Raw genomic sequence first — 23,982 nt, 5'->3', positions numbered from 1 at the left:
GTGGATGAACACTTCCTGGTTCCTTAAATAACGTAACTATCCGGCGAACGGTCCGGACACTTGGATGATGTCCAGGATACCGAGCAGCATACATAGCACACATTTTGTCCACAAGAATCGTACTGTCCCATGCACTTTATCTCTGTAGTTGGTTTCCATTTGCCCTGCAATTTCAATCACCACTATGATGCACCTGTTATCTGTGACGCTGCAGAACTCTATCTGCAGGAAATACGGAGCATCTACTCTTTTCTGACAATGCTACACTCTTGTTGCGCCATGTTCTTAACGTGGAACTTATTTTCGGAAGTCTCTACGACATGCTTTCTGAAGCGGAGAATTGAGACCACACTAGCATTTGCCCAAACGAGCGTGAAGAAAGCACTCAAAAGCACATTCAGGCTGACCGTTGATCCAGGAACTATGTTTTCTATACATCTATGTATTCTATACATAAGGCCTGTTTTCTTTTATTAAAATATTACTAACTCGAAAAAAGTGTCACACAGATGCAGTGCCATCCGCTGATAGTTTACGAAGCCTCTGAAGTCATTATTTTGATTCAGTACTCTTTCCACTGTATGTGCGGCTTTGTCCCGGCGGAGGTTCGAGTCCTCCCTCGGGCATGGATGTGTGTGTTTGTCCTTAGGATAATTTAGGTTAAGTAGTGTGTAAGCTTAGGGGCTGATGACCTTAGCAGTTAAGTCCCATATGATTTCACACACATTTGAACATTTTTTTCTCCACTGTAACCGCAAACAAACAACACTGGCTTCGAAAATCGTCTATCAAGCTACTTATGAAGTGCGTACGTTAATTCGATTTTTGTGTGCAGATGACGTACGGCTGTTCAGGTTTATCAGAAGTCGTACCAGCTTTATGGGTCTACAGCAAAGAATCAACACAATCTAGTCAGTGGTGTCGAAACATTAAAAGTGGCCTTACAAATATGTGTGATGAAGAATGGTGTGGTAGGCTGATGAAATTGTGTAACAATTGGGCGAAATACTGCGAGTAGTTCGATCAGTGCTGTGGTTGGTGAATTTCCTCATTTTGCACCCGTTACTATTTAATCATTGTCATGGAAAAACTCGGATACAGATAATTTTTTTGCAAACTGGGTATGAAAAGGCTTCACGACCAAACAAAGAGTAGAGAATGTCAAGCAGACTAACGTTCTTGGACTACTATCGACTATGTGGAGATGATTTGTTGTCCCATAGTCTTATGGGTGACGAGAGGTATATACCATACACTGACGCAGTATCAAAAAGTCAATAAGTTACAATATTCAACTTTGGCAAAAACGAAAAAAAAATCAAGCAATCTGCTTGCAGGGGTGCAAAGATGACTACCGTTTTGTTCGAAGAAAAGACGCTTATTTAGGTTGATATCATGTAACATGAATCGCAATTCCAGGCGAAGTTTTATGTGAAAGGCTCAACAAGCTGAGACGTGAAGACCAAAATGGACGGCAAGAGAAACAAATGTCCTGTATATCTCTCCACGGCAACGTATGTCCGCAGACTGCTGGCTGTAGCGATTATCGATTCAACATTTCCGTATATCTTTTCGACTACGTACCCTAAAAGAAAAGGACCTCGCACGCAGCGACTGTTATCTCTTTCTGCACTCGAAGCAATGGCTTATTGGACACCGGTTCGAGTACGAAGAAGAACTGAAAGCATGTTACTAGCTGGTTCAATTTCCACGCGGGGAACTTCTCTGAAGAGGGACTAAAGAACTAGCGCAGCGTTACGAAAAATGCTTAGAAGTAAACGGAAATTAGGTGGAAAAGTGAAATAGGTGTGTGGGAGACTGAAAACATCGACGAAAGCTTTTTATAACGAATATACAGTGACGGAAATGGTATTTGTACACTATGAACACCTTGGCCGAGCACTACCAAATTGATAGTCCATTATTTCCATTCTTCTAGGGTTCTTTGATTAATCTTTCAACGATATGTGAGCTTATTTTCAATATTTTCAGTTTGGAAAAAAAGTCATTCCTGCAGATAAAGATTATTTTATGTATAGGAAGATTATTGTGTCCGTCTAACGCTACAGCAACTTTGTAGGTGGAGATCGCAACGCAGCATGTGCAACGTAGTTTTTCGCCATATGTCGGCCTTCGAGTAACGTCAAATCATCGGCGTTGAAAATATGTCCACAGATTGCACAAACAGTAGACCGCAGGTCGAATGTGAGAGGAAGTGTATTTATATGTCTTTCCAAAGGACTGTTTGCCTGGATGTGACGAACAGACTAATGACAGTAGTTAAAATCAGGGCACAGTTCACAGGCAAAGTGTCACCACGGACTGTCACGAACAGATTAATGGAAACAGGATGGAGATGTCTAGTTGCTATGCGTGTGACACCATATCACAGACAACAGGGACAAGCATGGTGTAGAGTATAAGGGTATACGTGATGCGTTCGCCTAAATGTGTGTAAAGTGGCCCCGTTAATATGACAAAATTAATTGTTGCCTTCCAAAATAACGACTAAGGAAGACGTTAGCTACAAGATTAAATAAGAAACACAATTACTTCAGTTTATTACACTGAAAGTACACGAGAAAACGTACAACAAAGACTAACAAATCAAAACAAATATCTTGGCAAGGCAAGGCTATGCGTGTGACACCATATCACAGACAACAGGGACAAGCATGGTGTAGAGTATAAGGGTATACGCGATGCGTTCGCCTAAATGTGTGTAAAGTGGCCCCGTTAATATGACAAAATTAATTGTTGCCTTCCAAAATAACGACTAAGGAAGACGTTAGCTACAAGATTAAATAAGAAACACAATTACTTCAGTTTATTACACTGAAAGTACACGAGAAAACATACAACAAAGACTAACAAATCAAAACAAATATCTTGGCAAGGCTGGTTAAAGGATTGCTTGGAGAGCCGAATGGCGTCTCGGTGGATAAGGAACGGAGACGGCTGCTGGCGGAGAAGTCTGGAGGTGAGTGACTTTGTGCCGACTGCCTCCTAAAAGGAAGACTCGTATTTTCGCGTTTTCGTTCGTCATGTGTTTCGTGTAATAAAACTATGCATATTCCAAATGCCGGCATGTAGATTGATGTCTTAAGAAAAACTGGTCCCCTTGCCTGACTCTTGTTTCAGGCAGTTAACCAGTAGTACGTTCCATAACACTTGGCACTGAAAAACTGTGTCATGCTCTCTTTCTATCTCAGTCTGTTGCCAGTGAGGTGGGACTTCGGTAGCACAGTCGAGGTTCTGTCTTTAACGTCTGAACTGTTTTTGTTAGCCAGTCCCGGCTTCCCTTACATTACGTTAAAAATTTGGGTTTTGTAGTGCTTGCGTTCGGCGGTGCTACACGCCAACAAAGGTGGCCTAACCCAAGGGTTCTCACTCTTCTTACTGATGTTATCTGTTGAGGATAACAGATTCTGTCGGTGGTCGTACACCACGGGAGACCGTATCTGTATTGTGACTTACGGCGACGGGCGCCCATGGGCGGTGCTGTAAAGGAAGGCCAGCTGATCAAGAGGCATTGACGTTCGCCACTGTAGGCGAGGCCTTCTGAGAACTCTTCCTAAGGGCGGCCTACATGACCAGTTGCACCCGCGCACTTGGAGCTTAGCTCAATGTTCATTCACAGTGGCCACTTATTTAGAAAAACCATGGAGTTCACTATTAAAACGTAAACTATGTTAATTGAGTACTGGAAACCACTGATACTGACACAAATATCATTTATCGCTAGGGATGGATTATTCCGATTTGATTGGTCTTTTTAAATCTGGTTTATATCAAATACTGGACGGTCCTGAAAAAAATACGGTCCTGTAACAACAGGCAGCGTGAAATGGGACAAAGAGTGGCTCCCGGTGGTGTTTGGCAATGAGTCTAGCGTCTGTCTGTCGATAGATGACCTGGTGAAAGTTTACACGAACCTCTGATTCTAGAGGCCGCTACCCGTACGCCACCTGGACTCTTTGTGAGCGGAGCTCCTGTTGAGGACTGACTGAGAAATTTTTGAAGGGAGGTTGAATGCCTGCCATTACGATGCAAGTACAGTAACCCTGTTGTTATACCTTTCATCGCCAGGATACCAAATGACACACTCCAGCAGGATAATCCAAGACACCAGATATCAGTTCACACCATAAAAGACTTGAGGAATGTATGGACCATTCTGATCCCCTCATTTTTCAATCACTTAGCCTGCCTGGAATACTACAGGAAGACAGGTATTGCATACCAGCCTCCAATGAACCACAGCAGCAAGTGTTTCAAGAGAGGTAAGATGTTTATGAAGATGACATTCGGAGAGTGTGTTTGTGCCAGTGTGAGCTACATTTGATGGTCATGTTGATGATGTATATCAGTTTGAAATGGAAATGAAGTTTAATTATTCAGAGAGAACCAGAACTCCACCGACAAACTTTCAGTGATGGACCAAACCAAGAAAAAAATGTCGAGTAAACATGGGATCTAAAATGCATACCTTAAGAGCTATGCGCGCTTGTTTAATAGAAAGAGATGGGTCGCACAGTAGCGAAGCGGAGCATGTGCTCATTTCTCGTAAGGTAAGCATTTTACAGCTCATGGTTACTAGACATTTTTTTCTTGTTTTGTTCCATACTACCACCTCTGAAAGTTTGTCAGTGGAGTTCTGGTTGATCCCATATGACATCCATTATGTGATGACATCTCTAGGAAATGTAATAAGTGTCGGGCTGGTGCTTTCATGATGTAACACTTTTCATTCCTGTCAGTGTGTACGAGTATGTACGAAGGGAGTTCAATAAGTAATGCAACACATTTTTTCTCAACCAATTTCGGTTGCAAAAATGCAGAATTTGCTGTGGAATATTCCCGTTTCAGTTCCTATAGTTCATGATGTTCCGACAGGTGGTGGCACTATACCTAGCCTTCAAAGTCTCTAACGGGGATGGAGGGGGGGTGTCCCAAGCTGAGAGCTCTCATTGTATTTCTTTCGATGGAAAACCGAAGCATCGCAGATATCCACAGGCGCTTGCAGAATGCTTATGGGGACCTGACACTGAAGAAGAGCCGTCCGATCTCCTGCCTGCCGGTTGGCCGCACACAGTTGTGAATCCTGCAATGCTGAAACGTGCGGACACTCTCATTCGAGGTGATCGACGGATCACAATGAAACACCCCCTGCTCAACTGGACATATCTGCCGATACTGCTGACACACTCGTCCACCAGTTGGGGAACTCAGACGTATGTGCCCACTAGGTTTCTCACCTGTAACAGAAGACCACAAAGAGCAGCGAAGGACCATGTGTGCGGAATTGCTTGCTCGTTCTGAGGCTGAGGGTGACAATTTTTTGTCGAACATCTTTACAGGCAATGAAACATGGGTTCATCACTTCGAACTGGAAACAAAACGGCAATCCATGGAGTGGTGCCACACCACCACTACTCTGAAGAAAAATTTCAAAGCCGCATTGTCAGCTGTAAAGTCATGGCGATGGGGTTTGAAGGGATTATTCTGCTTAATGTTCTTCCTCAAGCTGTAGCAATGAACACGAAAGTGTACTGTGCTACCCTCAGGAAACTGAAGAAAAGACTTCAGCATATTCGTCGCCACAAAAATACAACTAACTTCTCCTTCTCCATGGGAATGCAAGGCGTCACTCAAGTCTGCGCACTGGGGAAGAGCTCAAGAAACTTCAATGAATTCTTATTCCTCATCCACCCTACAGCCGTGATCTCGCACATCCCAATTTCTCTCTGTTTGGCCCAATGACGGATCATGTTGAAAAATAGGAGATGATATGGTGTATTAGAATTCTGAACAAAACCAACCTGCTTCCAGAAAAGAAATGTTTTTCGTTACTCATTGGTCGCCTCTCTTAGAGACGTAAGCGGGCAGCTGGTTCTGCCGGGCGCCGAGACTGACCTGAGCGCGGTGGCCTCGCGTACGTGCATCTGCAGGGTGAGCACGGGGCCGGCTGAGAGGAAGCTCTCGGTGGGCGAGCAGGGCCTGGAGGCGTTGGCGCGCAGCAGCGCGTGCTCACACGAGCGCGGCGACACGTCGCGGCAGAAGCGCGCCAGCAGCGTGCCGTTGCCGTTGCCGTTGCCGTTGCCGTTGGCCGCAGGGGCAGCGCCGCCTCCTCCTGCCGGGAAACGCACCTTATCCTTCTTGTCTTGCTCGCTGCAAGACAGACACGCCACCCGTTTGCTAGCTACTCTCTGCAGCCTCCCCCGATGTAGCTAGCAAAGGACATGGGACCACGCCGCTACGACCGTCTGTACATAAGTTCGCCACAGATACCTTTACATCCAAATCAAACAAAACATTTTGCTACATTTCTACACATGAGTTTCAGAAATTTTGACATTTGATCGATAGAACTTTTTCTCGGATTTATTAATTTTTCATAGACGTGTGCATGGTCTCTTATTACAATATGTTATAAACATTCAAATATTACACACAAACAAAGAGAAATATATTACATAACTCTGAACACAACGTTTGATTTCAAACATTAGTATATTCTCTGGTTCATAGTTTCCAAGGAAACATAACCAGCCAACAACCATTTGCGAATAAAAGGATGATTGGTAGCCATTAGCGATAGTCCTACACTACACTGGACTAGAGTGGTCGGCAAATGTTTGTTTCACATACAACTCGAAATGCCATATCTACGTGAAGCAATCACTGATGGGTATCTGATGATCGATAAATTCCGAAACGCATCATAGGAGCGATAAAGTTCATTCCTTGCCTTACGTTTGAATTTTCCGATTGCGACGCATTGAGCCTGAATGCAGAAGTACTGATGGTTATAACACTGCTAGCCTGCCTCCTGCATGACTTTATGTCACATTTATATCACGTATTATTCAGCCTATAGATTGAATACGATCTTAATCACAGGATCATACACGTACTGTAATGCTCAGAAATACCAGTGTGCAATGCAGTGTAGCGTGGCTAGGATGCGGTTCTCGGTTGGTCATAGATGTTATACACTGAAGAACCAAATAAACTGGTACATCTGCCTAATATCGTGTAGCACCCTCGCGAGTACGTAGAAGTGCAACGCGATGTGGCATGGACTCGACTAATGTGTGAAGCAGTGCTGGAGGGAATTGACACCTTGAATCCTGCAAGGCTGTTCTTAGATCCATAAGAGTACGAGGGGGTGGAAAGCTCTTCTGAACAGCACGTTGCAAGGCATCCCAGATATGCTCGGTGATATCTGGGGAGTTTGGTGGCCAGCAACTCTGTAGCAATTCTGGACGTGTGGGGTGCCGCATTGTCCTGCTGGAATTGCCCAAGCTCGTCGGCATGCACAATTGACATGAATGGCTGCAAGCGATCAGACAGGATGCTTACATACGTGTCACCTGTCAGAGTCGTAACTAGACGTATCAGGCTACCATATCACTCCAACAGCACACGCTCCACACCAGTACAGAACCTCCACCAGCTTGAACAGTCCCCTGCTGACATGCAGGGTCCATGGAATCATGGGGATGTCTCCATAGCCGTATACGTCCGTCCACCCGAAACAATTTGAAACGAGACTCGTTGGACCAGGCAACATATTTGCAGTGATCAACAGTCCAATGTCGGTATTAACGGGTACAGGCGAGCCGAAAAAGCTTCGTGCCTTGCAGTTTTCAAGGGTACATGAGTGGATCTTCGGCTCCGAAAGCCCATATCGACGATGTTTTGTTTAATGGTTCGCACGCTGACACTTTTTAATGGCCCAGCATTGAAATCTGCAGCAGTTCGCGCAAGGGTTGCACTAAGTCACGTTCAACGTTTCTTATCAGTCACGTTGGTCCCGTTCTTGCAGGATCTTTTTCCAGCCGCAACGATGTCGGAGATTTTGTGTTTTACCGGATTTCTGATATTCGCGATACACTCATGAAATGGTAGTACGGGAAAACCCACACCCAATCTCCACCTCGGAGATGCTGTGTCCCATCGCTCGTGCGCCGACTATAACACCACGTTCAAACTCACTTAAATCTTGAAAACCTGCCATTGTAGCAGCAGTAATCGATCTAACAATTGCGCCAGACACTTTTTGTCTTATATAGGCATTACCGACTACAGCGTCGTATTCTGCCTGTGAACATACCTCTGTATTTGAATACGGATGCCTGTACCAGTTTCTTTGGAGCTTTAGTGTTTCATTCCTGGCCATATCGCGGGGTCGCCCTCTTATCTGTCGGCGACACTGGAGTTAGTATCTGGCATCCGGTGGTATGGGAGCTTTGACAGTCATAGAGCCACCTAATGCTGCCTATGTTGGAGTAACAGGTTGCTTTCCATATAGGCAGATGTTTTTCAGTACCTGTTAGAAAAAAAACCTGTAACAAGTTTTGCCAGAGGTTAACGCTGTCCAAACCAGTGCTGGTAGCGGGAGCAAGATGTAGTCAGCGAAACTGCCTGCACTCTGATATTAATGTTAATCGAAGGCTTTAATGTTACTTTCCCTCACAAACAAATTACTTGACGCGGCTCGTAAAATTCAGACACCTTCCCCGACTAACGCAAGAAGCCAGAGAAGCGAGTGAAGGCAGACAGCTGTGCAGAAATTACGCCATAGCTACCGAAGAATCAGGGTGGTTCCCCGTATCGTGATCGAGTGAGGGGGCCGGGAGCGTAAAAAAACTCGACGCAGCAGAAAGCTGGAGCCGCCACTGTCTGGATGGCACAGTTACTACACACCAAATTGATATGGCCATGTGGCCGGACCCGATGCAGCAGCGAAACAAAACGTACCGCACCAGTATAAATAACCCTAATTTTTATTCAAAGGGATAGCAATGTGGCAACCACCCTCTGCCAGGTGAGCGAGGCGTCACGGTTCTACGAGCAGCCGCCGCTTGGCATACATGAACTGTGGGCCTACAGCTAGCTCTGAGTCCGATGGTGTGCCAGTGGGACATCCGCTGGTGTACTTTGAACTGATGCCACCCTTCTGCCCCCGGAGGCAGCTGTTCGAGACCAAGGTGGTGCAGCTCTTACGGCCACCTCTGCCTGTGTGGCAAAGTACCCAGACGATATAATCAGATGTCAATGTATCTTAGAACAGCGTAGATACCATCGGCAGGTATGTAAACGGTTTAGTCCACAGCTCGTGGTCGTGCGGTAGCGTTCTCGCTTCCCGCGCCCGGGTTAGATTCCCGGCGGGGTCAGGGATTTTCTCTGCCTCGTGATGACTGGGTGTTGTGTGATGTCCTTATGTTAGTTAGGTTTAAGTAGTTCTAAGTTGCAGGGGACTGATGACCATTGCTGTTAAGTCCCATAGTGCTCAGAGGCGTAAACGGTTTAGAGCTGCATTTTCTGTGACAGGTACAACGGCCACCAAAACGCATTAATTTTGTCTACTTCAATTTTCGGTCTCTTTTTTTCTGCATTTGCAGATGTAGAGGCTGGTCACTGTAAATAGCATCTTTTGCAACTATAAAGAAAGTCTTAGTAAGACCAAACGCGTTTCACTTAATTCTAAAGGATCTACAGTGGTCACTGTAACTAAATGAGTTTTTTCTTTCAGCATTTTATTTGCTAAGATCGTGAACAGTTTGCATGCCTTGACATACAAGTGCAAGCAGTATTAATTCTTATCGTTACTCGCGATTTTTTGTTGTTAACGTCATTCTTCCTGTTCTTCCATTATATAATAGTGAGTCAGGAGGTTAGGTACATGCTTTGAGGGGCGATAGTATTAGTGACTCTGAACAAAAAACTTCATATGGACTTACGCCCTACACCGAATGGTTTCCGTCATAGAACACATTTAATATCACTTTTGTACGTTATTCTTGAATAGCTCGAAAACCCCACCCTCCAGCGAAAACGTGTCGCAGTACAAAATTAAACTATATTAAATATGCTACAAAAAGGTCCTATTCATTTTTTTTCTCTAAAACTAATGAACGGTTTGTGCGGAGAGAGGGGGAGAATGTTGAAAAACTCGTTCGACGCGCATGCCTGTAGCTAATGTAGTTTTTGTAAGCCAATTTGAGGTAGTATACTGAGGTAGTAAGTTGAGGTGAACAGTTTGATACGGGATACTTGTGGTGTATCAAGTCGGGAAACTACCTCAGACTGGCCTACAAAAACTATGTAACCTACAGCGCATGCCCGTAGAGCGAGTTCTTCAACATTCTCGCGCTCTCTTCGCACAAACCATTAGTCCTAGAGAAAAAAAATGGATAGGACCCTTTTTGTAGGAAATTAATTTAGCTTAATTTAGTACTGTGACACGCTTTTACTGGAGGGCGTGGTTTTCGAGTTATCCAAGAAGAACGTACAAAAATGGTATTAAATGTATTCTATCTCGGAAACCATTCGGAATAGGGCATACGTCCATATGAAGTTTCTTGTTCAGAATCACTTACACTATTTTACCCCTCAAAGCATGTACCTTTCTTCCTGGCTCACCCTGCATATGTACAGGGTGGTCCATTGATCGTGACTGGGCCAAATATCTCACGAAATAAGCGTCAAACGATAAAACTACAAAGAACGAAACTTGTCTAGCTTGAAGGGAGAAACCAGGATGGCGCTATGGCTGGCCCGCTAGATGGCGCTGCCATACGTCAAACGGATATCAACTGCGTTTTTTTTTAAATCGGAACCCCCGTTTTTTACTACATATTCGCGTACGAAAAGAAATATGAATGTTTTAGTTGGCCACTTTTATCGCTTTGTGATAGATGGTACAAATAGGTACGGCCCTTCCTTTATCAAATAGTTATTAATAAATCGCGTCTTCAGGTCTAGGTACTTTTCATTACAACACTCGTACACGTATTCAGTAACATTGTACGAGGACTCTACTCATATTTCGTGTTCATATTTTACATTAAAATTTCTCTTTACTTCTAACTGTCATACCGAAAACACACTCTAAGAACTTCTACTTGAAAATCAATAATTGTGTCCAGACCTATGTTAAAAATAATTTACAGAATACATTATATAAAACATATGCAAATAAAATAATATTAAATCACCAATCTTATTAAAGACAAAAACAACTACATGTGCAACGTATGAACTTCTGTTAGAAAAAGTGCAACTTCACAACACTAGTAAATTTTGACAAATTTCAATTGGATATTGATTTATGTTTATTTACAAAAAATATTAAGAAACGAAATTATACTACTCAGCTCAGCCTTTTAATAAATGGTGCCATGTGTGTAGTAATGGTGTCATTGAGGATTGCAGCTGGTAGCACTTTCTCGGAAAGGTGATGTTCAATTCATACAAAGATGAGAGTAAAATGATGAAGTAAGTATAAATTTTAAAACGGTCACCGACAAAGCAATTAACTTCAGAGAGAGGGAGAGCAGAGATTGGGTACAGGCTCACATTTTCATGTCTTTCTGTGAGAGCTTAACATCTGTTGTTGGCAAAGAAATTAGAGATATTAAAATGACTATTGTAGAATTGAACTAAAATGTAGCCTGGCAAGTGATACTACGGAGAACGTTTAATTATTTACTGAAATCTTAAACTCGTACTCGAATTTCACAGAAACCACGAAAAGTGTATTTTCATCAAAATTTTGCCGTTGAGAAAGGAATGACTGGATAAGACAGCGGATCTGAGTTTGGCTTGAGTGGGATTCCGATTCTCATCCAGGCAGTTTCCCTAAGTCGCCTGAGGGGGATGCTGGGATGCGTCCTTTGGAAGGACACGCTCGACATCCTTCGCCGACATTCCCAAATCCTACGTTGTGCTTTGTCTCTTATCGCTTAATCGTCGACAGGGCGTTAATCCCTGATCTTTCTTTTTGTTCAATAAGGAAAGTTTAATTGTAAGCAATCGACTAGCGGTAGCAGTAAGTGTACGTTGAAATCTTGGATTAATCGCTAGCGTTTGGAGAGAAAGTGTAACGTAATGGGGAGAGAGAGAGGGAGGGAGAGTGGGGGAGAGAGACTGCAGTGACTCGAGAGTGTCACTAGCTGCATTTTTGCGCCCTCATGACCAGTTTACAGTGGCGCAAGAAGGGTAATTGGCATCCAGAACAAACGTCTCTTTCGGCGCCCCCTTTTCCCGCCCGTATCTCCCCGTTTTTCGTTTAATCTTCATTACTTCTTAGCCTATGTATTCGTTTATGGAGATCGACACAACTTTACAATGAAATAAAAGGTACATATGTCGCTGATACGATATCAAATTGGCAAACACACAAACCAAAAACGCTCTCTTTGCAACAAAATAGAAATTTTTCCGTCATGGTTTCATTGCAGATCAGTTAAAGACATACAGACAAAAAAAGAGTCATTTTTAAAATATACTCTTTACACTTTCGTTGCAGTGGCTGACTTGGCGTAACGGGTAGCAGAAAAACAAGGCAAGCAGTTTAAATGTTTCCATCGTTGTTGAAGATGGCATCTGGAGGACACGGAGCTGGAATGTACTTTACTATGTGAAATGTTATACACTTCATCAGCCTGCACTTTACTGATATTGATAATACATACAATGTACATTTCATCATGAGATGTATGTGTGTACAATAAAAGCATCGTAAGGTTGCACCAGGCGTAATATTACTCGTATTTAACAAACAGTAATAAGCTGAAAACCTAAAAAATGAGTGGTATAAGTAATTTAGCACACAACCACTAGTATTGAGAATCTAACCTTCAGCAAGGCGTTTCGGAGTTAGCCTCGCATCATCTGGCTATCTCTGTTAACCCTTCATAAAAATTCACTTAAAAAGCACATATAGACAAAAAAAATCAGACATAGAGTCCTCGTCTTACTTTAAAAACGCTACCAACAGATACTCCATTCCGTTAATTGATATAATCGCCCATCCACAAAAGCGTGTTTGTCCTATAGCTGTTATACCAATCACATCAGCTTCAAGTCCCACAAGATGCCTTCCCGTGCACAGCTGACTAGTTCAGTAAAGAAGTATACGACTCCAACAGACCGCACTGAGCCTTCAACCGTCGTACAGCGTGTTACAAGAGACATGAAGAGACAACTAACCAACTGTTACCTGCCCAAAACCGCTCACATACAGTGAAGTAACAACAGTCGTGGGATAACTCTCAGTATCGTGTCGGACCTCCTTTTGTTCAAATGGTTCAAATGGCTCTGAGCACTATGGGACTTAACATCTGTGGTCATCAGTCCCCTAGAACTTAGAACTACTTAAACCTAACTAACCTAAGAACATCACACACATCCATGCCCGAGGCAGGATTCGAACCTACAACCGTAGCAGTCGCGCGGTTCCGGACTGAAGCGCCTAGAACCGCTCGGCCACCGCGGCCGGCTAAACCTTTTCACATGAATCGCCTGAATATGAATGACAGCTCTGCCAATCCACTGCCCTTTTATACCTCGTTTACGCGATAGTGCTGCCATCTGTATACCTGCATATTGCTTTCCAATGAGTTTTGTCTCCTCAATGTATGTTGTATTAACGGTTAGCTTAAAAAAGTTCCAATACGCTGTAAGAGAAAGTATTGCCACTGTCGCCGTTTGTACGTTAGGTAAATCGTTCAATCTATCTCGGTGAACTGCTATTTCAACACAGTGCGCATTGCCTGACGTGAAATATGTAGGAAAGAGGGGGAGAAAATTTCCGAGAAGGTGTAAGGGCCATGCAGATGCTTTTACAGTGGGTAATTATGGTAAAACGAAGGTTGTTCCACCTATATCTGAGACTAGTTATCCGCTAAAAGGCGAAGAAGACGGTTTAAAAGTGATGCACGTAGACGGAAGGAAGGAAGTAAACTACTTTAAGAACTTGAATCAGCAATTGACGAAGACAGATTCTATAATGTACAAAAACGGCTGAAAGGGGTAATGCTTCCTTCAACGGTATTTGATTCTTTTTTAAAGTTAATTTTAATACGGAGTACGTGAGCTGTTTTGCATAGGCAACCACTCGCAAGCTGTCTCCTTGTGTTTCTTGTAACATGCTATGTGAGGGCTGATGCCTCAGTGCAGTCTGTTAGAGTCATATTATACTTCATTACTGAACTAGTCAGTGTACGGTAAGGCAGCTAATGGGACTTGAAGCTGTTGACCGTTATTACCACTGTAGGACAGCAAAGCTTCTGTAGCAGGGCAGTAATATCAGCAAGCGGAACAAAGAATTTAGTGTTGCCGTTTTTAAAGTAACACGAAGACTTTCCTTCCAAATAGTTTCACGTTTTTTTAAATTTTTAGTTTATGTGCGCTTTTCTAAGTCCATGCTTCGTTTAGGGTCTCCTGCAACGCTTTACTGAAGACTATATTCCTAATAATAATGGTTTACAGTAAATTAATTACAACGATTATTTTCACAATTGTTACCTCTAATCTTTAATCCTAGAACACTAAAGGGGGGAGGTAAGAAATGTTACATCGTTACTAAACAATCGTAAATTTTACTACTCCATATTTTATTCATGAGAAGTTAAAATTTATAATTATGCACTAGTTAATTGGAACTGTAAGATCTCCAATGGTGTGTAACAATAGTAATAATAATAATAATAATGATAATATCAGGCGTTCTCCACTCTTCAGTAGTTGCCCTGTATCCCCATTCACCAGCTTTCACGATCATGGCAGTCTTCCTCTTTCAGATCTCTCTTGCTTATCATTCCAGTTACTCCCGCGCTCCATATTAATCTCGGCCATACCGACAGCGACTATTCCGGGATTGCTTCTGGCTATCGTCCTTGTTCCATTATTCGTACATTGCCATACCGCAGAAGAGCTCTATTCCCAATTCTTTGCACGACTGGTTGTTCCATTATCTCCTTAAATTCATCATTTCTTCTCAGCTCTGTCGTATATATCCACGCTGTCCTCCTTATTCCATGCATCTCTGCTGCCTGTACTTTGCTTCTCGGTCGTTAAGGGAGGAAGGAAGAAGGGAAGGAAGGAAGAAGGGAAGGAAGGAAGGAAAACTGGGTTTAACGTGCCATCGAGATCGAGATGGGGCTCAAGCTCGGATTGTGTCAGGGATGGGTAAGGAAATCGGCCCTCTTTCAAAAGAACCATTCTGGCATTTGTCTGGAGCGATTTAGGGAAATCACGGAAAACCTATATCTGGATGACAATACGTGGGTTTGATCTGTCGCCTTCTGAATGCGAGTTCAGTGTAGTAACCACTGCCACACCTCGCTCGGTCTCTGCCGTTTCCCTAGGGTCCATCCTTCTGCACCGTATGTTAATATACTTTCCACTACTGATTGCAGAAACCTCTTCTTTGTTTCCTTTGATATTGACCGACTCCACAGAACTTCATAGTTGCTTGTCCTGCCTGTTGGATCCTGCGTTCCACATCTTCTTCATGGACCCGAGAAATGGACAATCGATCCTAGGTATTTAAAATATTCTACATTTTTAATAACTCCTTGCTGCACTACTGTTTTACTTCCATCTGTTTCCACTACTAGATATTCTGTTTTTCTCAAATTTATTCTAAGTCTGCCTCATCCAAATGTTTCCATTAAGTTCTTTGTCTTACATTTGTGTTGTTGGTATCTGATCTTCGGCAAATAACACTGCGTAGATAGTACCATGCTGCAAAGGAAAATCCATACGTCCGCATGACAGATTCCACAGTTCAAACACATACTGCACACACATTTTAACAGAGCCGGCGATATACTGCAATCCTCCCTAAGTCCTTTCTATGTTTGGAATGTCTCACTCAACTTTCTCCCACTTTAACTGCTGCGTGCGATTTGTGGTACATTCTTTGAATTAGGGATATCTTCTGTGATTCTACTATCATATACTCCATTGCTTCTCATAGTCAGTTTATGTGTATAGATTTATACGCTCTTTTTAAATCCATAAATACACTTCCTGATCATTAGAATACACGTTCTCACTTATTTGCCTAAGATCTTCCAATTGTGAAACCTATCTATTCCTTCAGCATCTTTCCATCAATGTCATTCTCCAACCTGTTTTTCAGTACAGCGCTAAAATGTCTGGTTGTAGAGCCCTACAATTATTTGGGTGCTTCTGGTTTCCTTTTTTATAGGTAGCAGATATGTGTGATACACGCCACTCTCTTGGTATTTCCTCTCCCTCAACAGTCTAATTGAACAATTTACTTCAATGCATCACCGTTTGAGTGGGCCCACGTTTCCACAATTCCATCACAACTCCTCCTGGTCCACTTGTCTTTCCATTTCTTGCCTTTCTCAGTGTCTCTTTTACTTCTCCCTCTAGTATAGGCCTATATTTCCCCACATAAGTTTCCCATTCCCCTTCCTTAGAATTTGTTATTAATTTCTTAGCCCTCTTTTGATGTACCTGGTACCTATTCCAATCCTCTACACTCCCAGAGCTTAACCATATATGACATAGTTTCTTCATTTCCTCAAACGCCTCCAACAACTCTGTGGTCGTCCATTCAGATCTTACCTCTCTCCCTGTCCCTTCCTAAAGCATTATCCTCTGCTTCGTTAATTGAATGTTTCAGGAAACTGTACAACTCATTTGCACTCCAAACCTGCTTCACTGCATCTAGTCTCAGATGTAATCTTTTTACTAATACGATCTTTCACTCTTTCTTCTTGTAGCAGATGTATCCTATGTTTTCGATCCTCCATAGTTCTACTTCCAGCATCCTCCTCTTTTTCCTCCTGCTCCATCTTGGGCTTAAACAGAAAAACAATTTTTGAAGTAACTATAAAATAATCGGAGCCGCCTCTATGCCTTTATTTGCCCTTACAACTTTCAAATTAATTTTCCGCTGCCTCCACACTATTACATAGTCTATGATTGATTTTATGTTCTTTGAAGGATTGGGTCAGGTGTACTCACATAATATTTATTTCTGCTGCAGTTGGCGACTCATAACAGTACGCTTCTGAACCTTACAGAAGTTAATAAACTTCCTTCCGTTATCGTTTTCTGCATCTTGTCCCCAGCGTTCTACTTTTTCCAATTCGTCAATTTAACTACCCTGTTATAAACAATTTACTGCATATGGACATTAGTTAGCCACTTCTTGTAAATCATCCCATTTTTTCTCTTCAGGCACATTTTCGTTAGGGCCGCAATAAATTCCAGTTTTATTCTATGAATTTTTATTTTATATTTGTTATCCTTTCATTCACTTCTTTCCAGTTAATTACTCCTTGATTCCATTTTTTCTACTCCAGAACAGAATATAGTCCCTATTTACTCCTGTCCAGATCCTTTCTTTTTCGTTTCTTTTATTAACAGGATATCTATTTTCAGTAAATCAATTTCTTTAGTTATATTCTTGATTTTTCCTTGTAACCGTTGTACATCCCACGTGCCACAAATCAGAGCTCTTTTTCTTAACCAAAGTCGATGTCTTTTGATTTGCCTGGCCTTTTTATTTTGCTTGGGAAACGTAGCAAGACCTATTTTTACTGGGGTGGGATGCCAACCTCCCGCCGAGTCCCCAATATGAAGGACCGGGATTTTTCTTCAGGGTTCACTCCACTAGGGAGGTTGCCTTCAATATGGCTAAGAGTACCCCATACCCATGTTACCATTTCAAGAAAGGAAAACTCATGATTGGTATGTCACGTACAAAATAAGTACAAAATGTCCTATATTACACCCTATACTGACAACACCAGATTGGCGGAAATCGCGAATTGGTTCCAACTGCAGTTGCAAATTTTATGAGGGTTTGATAACAAAATGTTAAGATGGGTATTATAGGAAAAATGAAAAGATGACATGAGTCAACACATCACTGTAATGTATGCCGTAAACGTCAAAAAGTAGAATTAAAAAATGTAGAAATTCTAATTGTGTCAGCAGTGTTATGCAGTACAACCGCATTGGAGTTCGAGGAGCAGATGTGGGCTTGTCAGTATAGCCGTTCTGACCTCCTAATCACATACGAGTTCTCAAGTGGGCAGCAGCAGCAAATTCAAGAAAGCTCATGTTGCACCCAGATCTTTTTACTGATCTTGTACAGTGTGCAGTGATGCTCCTGACCGACGTCAATCCGGCAGAGTAGGTGTCTGACACACAATGTTTGGTGATGGTGCGCTGTCAGGATACCACCCATAGCCAGGAACGACACAGTGTAGCTTGGGTGCAGGGCATTCCTGCCGGTGAGGCAGCTAATGCCGAGTGAGTGCTGGAGGTGCATCCATACATTGTGGCAACACAGCGAGTTGGTGATTCCAACAGCCTACCCGGCAGTGGCTTGCAGTGAAGGCGATCTCATCCAGGGAGTGAACTCTGACTCATAATGCCTGGCTGGCAGTGTCCAGGGTCAGCAGTTGCTAAGAGGGTCTGTGACCAGCAGGGTTCCTGTTCGGTACTGGGGCCCCACTGGTGCTAGATGCAAGATCGTAGGGCAAGTGGTCCCCTCTTACGATGGAATGGCGTTGATGGCTGAAGCAGCGGGTGGTGATTGAGTGACGACACTTATCTCGTTCAGACACACGTAGCCCACTCTACAACAGTCTCAGGTTTGATGCCCTTTGCTGCTGGATGGGCGCTATTTATATGAGCTTTGACACATCTTGTTGTTGTGTAGACACCACAGGTGTCACGTAGTCGCCCTCTCATAATGCTGAAGTGGTCTCCGAGATTTCAATAACACATGTGATCCCAGAACGGGTAGTCATACCGACTTATTGAAACTGGATGGGGTGGTGTAATGCTGAGATAGTTGCTTGCTGTCATCTGCAGTGCTTACGCAGCAATCAGACGGTGACCTGAAAGAGCTGACTACAAAATGTATTGTAACTATGGCTGAAAATTAATGAGTTTTACTTTGCAATATCGTCGAGGGTGTGGACGTCAGTAACTGCCAGTCTCGTCGTCTCTAAACCAGGATGGCGTGTGCACAATGTTGGGTTGTGTAATACCAGCAACATGGTGGTCATGAAATCAGAAGAGCTCGCTTAGCCAGTGTATTCTTTACCATTAAGATATTCAAAAAAATGGTTTATGGAGGTTACTTGATGTCATGAGTTGACTTCCAGACTGCAGTGCCTACCTCAGAGTAGCACAAAGCAGCAAGTTTAACCATGATAGCACGTGAATGCTGGGCAGGAGTGCTGCCTCAGTGGCTACTGGAGGACTCACATTCATGAGCCTGAAGTAATGCGTCAGCAGTCAGCAGGCATGCATGTGCTGGGCAGCCCACTTCTGCAGCCCATGAAACACGTGGCGAGCTGCTGTGCAGGCCCTGAATACAAAATCCCCTTGGACATGCACAGAGACAAGGTGAAGTGACGCTGGATGTTCTTCTCTTTTGGAACTGTGTCTATGAGCAGCTTGCAAACCAGCATCTAGTGGATGAAGCATCTGGATGTAGACTAAGCTGGCTGGCCGAAATGGGACTGTCAACTGGCGTGCTCTCGGCATCAGTAGCAATCAGAGGCAAGGCACTGCTACGTGTTTCTAGTCGCTCTGCCTAATATTTTTGTGGCAGTACCCGATCTTTAGTCACGCACGGGACCGAACCAGTGTAGCGTGAAGAAATTTAGCTCGCGTCTGCAGTGCACTGGTGTCACACATCACGCTAGTTCAAGAATAATGCAACACTGGCAGTAGAATTTCTTAGGCAGCTAGTTTTCCTGCCTTACCATGGGTTGTGAGTTTTGCAAGGAGGGTTGTTGCTGCAACAACTGTTTGATAGTTCACTAAACATGGTGGCGATGACTTATATTATGTCACCCTTGTATTTAGATTTTTAAACTAGAAATTTTTGTTAAATACGAGTAACGTTATGCTTCATGATGCTTGCTTATGGTACTTTTATTATGAACAGACACAATGGATGATGAAATGCATATTGTGAAATCGATTGAAGTGGTTCTTATGGAACTTTTATTCAATACAGCCCAAAACTCTTCATGATTTACTTTCATGCAGGTGGTTATAATTAAACTGATGGTGTTCTGAGTGCTGCACTGTAGGTTATGTACATTGTAAGACGCTGAAACATCATAGGTATGATCATTAATTGGTGTGCTCGTGGATTATGTTGAAAAAAATAGTAGTTTCACTTTCTGCGACGAGATGAACATATGGCGCTGTAAGGTGTCAGAATGTGGTGCAGATGCACGAAAAGGGGAGGAACGATCAAATGCGTGAAAATTGTGGTTTTACCAAGTGTATTAGGATATGGTTATACGTTACAACATGTGTTCTCTGTGGTCTCCTGAATCAGCAACGTCCTGCATCCGTAACATGGCATGGTGGACCGTTACGCATAGCATATCCGGTGTAGTCAGAGTTTCGTAATGTATGCTATCGTTCAGATCATGAAAAGTCTGGTTACATCCCTGTCAGACAGGACCTGTCAGATATCCCCATGCAGATTTAGGGTGTGGGATCTGGATGGCCACACAGTCACATAAGGTGAGTGCAGTGGACATCCCTGCACAAAAGCTAGGTGGAGTAGAACCCCATATGCGAAAGTTCTGTGCATTCACGGGACCATGCAAAGTAAAATGGGCCTTTTCTATCCAAAGGATATTCACTGGCCACATGTCATCCATTTTCATGACTGCCAAAAAAGGATAGGAAAGTCACAGCGTTGCAGCTTATCTTGGGACTTCATTTGATGCACATTCTGAATCTTATAAAATGCGCCGCAAAACCTTTTGAACTGTTGACGTGATGAGAGACAATCCCTGTGACACAGCTCGAGCACTGACTGCAGAATTTGAGGGAGGTTCTGCACGGTCGGCTGTAATTACAGAAACTTCATCAACTGCCATGGGGACGGGCCCTCTCACGCTCCCTGCTGCACCAATTATTTCACCTCTTTCTTCAAATTTATTGATTGTGTTCTTTAACCCATTTATTGTCATGAGACCATTTCGCACCTGTTTCTGTCGGCAATATTCCCGCAATGAAGCGCTGCTATTATACCAACAGACAATTCACAAATGGGAGCAAAACAGGTCGCCTAGCGACAATCAGCATATTGTCCAGAAAACGGGAAACTTTTCACATTCTGATTGCTTACAGCGCCATAGTTTCACCTAGTGGCAGAAAGTGGAACTATTATTTTTTCAGTATACTCCGCAAGGGCAGCGGTTAACGAATATATCTACGATGTTTCAGTGTCCTGCAGTGTATACAGCCCCCACTGCAGCTCTCGAAACACAGTCAGTTTAATTACATTAGTGGCCATTAAAATTGCTACACCACGAAGATGACGTGCTACAGACGCTAAATGTAACCGAGAGGAAGAAGATGCTGTGATATGCAAATGATTAGCTTTTCAGAGGATTGACACAAGGTTGGCGCCGGTGGCGACATTTACAACGTGCTGACATGAGGAAAGTTTCCAACCGATTTCTCATACACAAACAGCAGTTTACCGGCGTTGCTTGGTGAAACGTTGTTGTGATGCCTCGTCTAAGGAGGAGAAATGCGTACCATCATGTTTCCGACTTTGATAAAGGTCGGATTGTAGCCTATCGCGATTGCGGTTTATCGTATCGAAACATTGCTGCTCGCTTTGGTCGAGATCCAACGACTGTTAGCAGAATATGGAATCGGTGGGTTCAGGAGGGTGGATCCCAACGGCCTCGTATCACTAGCAGTCGAGATGAGAGACATCCTATCTGCATGGCTGTAACGGATCGTGCAGCCACATCTCGATCCCTGAGTCAACAGATGGGGACGTTTCCAAGACAACAACCATCTGCACGAACAGTTCGACGACGTTTGCAGCAGCATGGACTATCAGCTCGGAGACCATGGCTGCGGTTACCCTTGACGCTGCATCACAGACAGGGGCGCCTGCGATGCTGTACTCAACGACGAACCTGGGAGCACGAATGGCAAAACGTCATTTTTTCGGTCTAATCCAGATTCTGTTTACAACATCATGATGGTCGCATCCGTGTTTGGTAACATCGCGGTGAACGCACATTGGAAGCTTATTTTCGTCATCGCCATACTGGCGTATCACCCGGCGTGATGGTGCGGGGTGCCATCGGTTACACGTCTCGGTCACCTCTTGTTCGCATTGACAGCACTTTGAACAGTGGTCGTTACATTTCAAATGTGTTACGACCCGTGGGCTCCACCCTTCATTCGATCACTGCGAAACCCTGCATTTCTGCAGGATAATGCATGACCGCATGTTGCAGGTCCTGTACGGGTCTTTCTGGATACAGAAAATGTTCGACTGCTGCCCTGGCCAGCACATTCTCCAGATGTCTCTCGAATTTAAAACGTCTGGTCAATGGTGGCCACAACTGGTTTCGTCGCAATACCCCAGTCACTACTCTTGATGAACTGTGGTATCGTGTTGAAGCTGCATGGGCAGCTGTACCTCTATTCGCCATACAAGCTCTGTTCGACTCAATGTCCAGGCGTATGAAGGCCGTTATTACGTTCAAATGGCTCAAATGGCTCTGAGCACTATGGGACTTAACATGTGTGGTCATCAGTCCCCTAGAACGTAGAACTACTTAAACCTAACTAACCTAAGGACATCACACACATCCATGCACGAGGCAAGATTCGAACCTGCGACTGTAGCGGTATCGCGGTTCCAGACTGAAGCGCCTAGAACCGCACGGCCACACCGGCCGGCGCCGTTATTACGGCCAGAGGTTGTTCTGGGTACTCATTTCTCAGGATCTATGCACCCAAATTGCGTGAAAATGTAAACGCATGTCAGTTCTAGTATAATATATTTGTCCAATGAATACACGTTTATCATCTGCATGTCTTCTTGGTGTAGCAATTTTAATGGCGAGTAGTGTATATGCGACTAGTTTTAATACCTTCCAGTCCATTCTCTTCTACTACTGTGACTTATTCGTCTTCCCCGCCCTACTTCGCCATCCCTCTTACACTTTCCTTTAGTCGAACCTCTTTTATTTCGTTCGTAAGAAAAACGTAGCGCCACGGAAAGGGGCTCAGAAGACGCGCCCTGCCAGCCGTGCCCTAGTTGCGGCACTGCCACTGTGGTGTAGTGAAGTGTGGTGTATCTACGTGTAGTGCGGTGGCGGTGGCGCTCACCACTGGCGGTCGACGGCGAGGCAGAGGGCGTGCGGCGCGGGCGGCAGCTCGCCGTCGAAGAGCGCGAGGCTGGCGGCGTCGCAGTCCTGCGGCGGGTCGCCGCCCGCGTGGAACTTGAGCAGCGCCAGCCAGACGCGCCGGCCGGGCGGCGCGCGCACCGCGTAGCGGCAGGTGGCGCCGCGCGGCAGCGAGTGCCGGGGCGCCTCCAGCCAGCCGCGCCACGGCGGGCCTTCCACCGAGAACTCGCACCGCTTGTTGCGCACGTACGTCCACGACTGCTGCGGCACGTACCGCACCTGCAACGCAGCCGCCGCACGCTCACTCCCACTCTGATGAGGGAAGGTCCCGGTAGTTGTCGCAGGAAACGGAACAGAATTATTTTTGATTTTAAACTGACTAGAAAGAAAAACTGCAACGCACAGTTGTTTCATGTGTTGAGTGGTACTTAAGATAGGTAAATAAATTAGTGAAATCAATGTGAAGTAGAAATTAGAAAATAAATGAAAAACTTAGTTTAATTTAGAAGAGTTACACACTGGCAAACAGCGGGCAGAGCAGCAATGGCAACTGCCGGCGCTTGACAGTCGGCACGTTCAGGAGAAGCCATCGCCCTCCCCACATAAGCGGAAGCTGTCGATTCAGCCGTCAGGGCATTGCCCGACCGGCTCACGTGTTTCTCAATTGTCACATGTAATCAAAGGCCCTCGCCTACATTCCAAGAGCCGACGTTAAGAAGATTCTTCAAGAAGCTTTTCAACGTGACAGAAGAGGCAATGACCGTGAAGTCGTTCGCCTCCAGTGAACTGAAGTAAATAAATAAGCGAGATGCAGTGGGCCCGACAGTAGTTTTCACTTCAGTTTCGGTTCGAGTTCAGTTCCAGTACAGTTCAGTCGGTGCTGAAGACCGTCATGCAGGATGAGACTACATCGTACACAGAAGCACCAAGTTTGCCGCTGTAATGGAATAGCAAGCAGCAGCCTCGCCGCCGGAAGACAGAAGTTAGAAGATATTTG

General features: G+C 44.2%; 1 protein-coding gene across 1 annotated transcript in view; it reads right to left on the bottom strand.

The window, feature by feature from the left end:
- Positions 1-23,982, bottom strand: part of LOC124594941 — a 223,996-nt gene that overhangs the window by 86,939 nt on the left and 113,075 nt on the right. Inside the window, exons 7-8 of the mRNA XM_047133447.1 lie at positions 22,969-23,264; positions 5,917-6,171 (exon numbers count right to left, since the gene is read on the bottom strand). Of these exons, the coding sequence (XP_046989403.1) occupies positions 5,917-6,171; positions 22,969-23,264 (551 nt within the window). The remainder of the gene's footprint in view (positions 1-5,916; positions 6,172-22,968; positions 23,265-23,982) is intronic.

This window comes from Schistocerca americana, chromosome 1, assembly GCF_021461395.2.
Source record: "Schistocerca americana isolate TAMUIC-IGC-003095 chromosome 1, iqSchAmer2.1, whole genome shotgun sequence".
Taxonomy (NCBI): Eukaryota; Metazoa; Arthropoda; class Insecta; order Orthoptera; family Acrididae; genus Schistocerca; species Schistocerca americana.
Note: the sequence above shows the minus strand (reverse complement) of the source record. Positions and strands in the feature narration are given on the sequence as shown.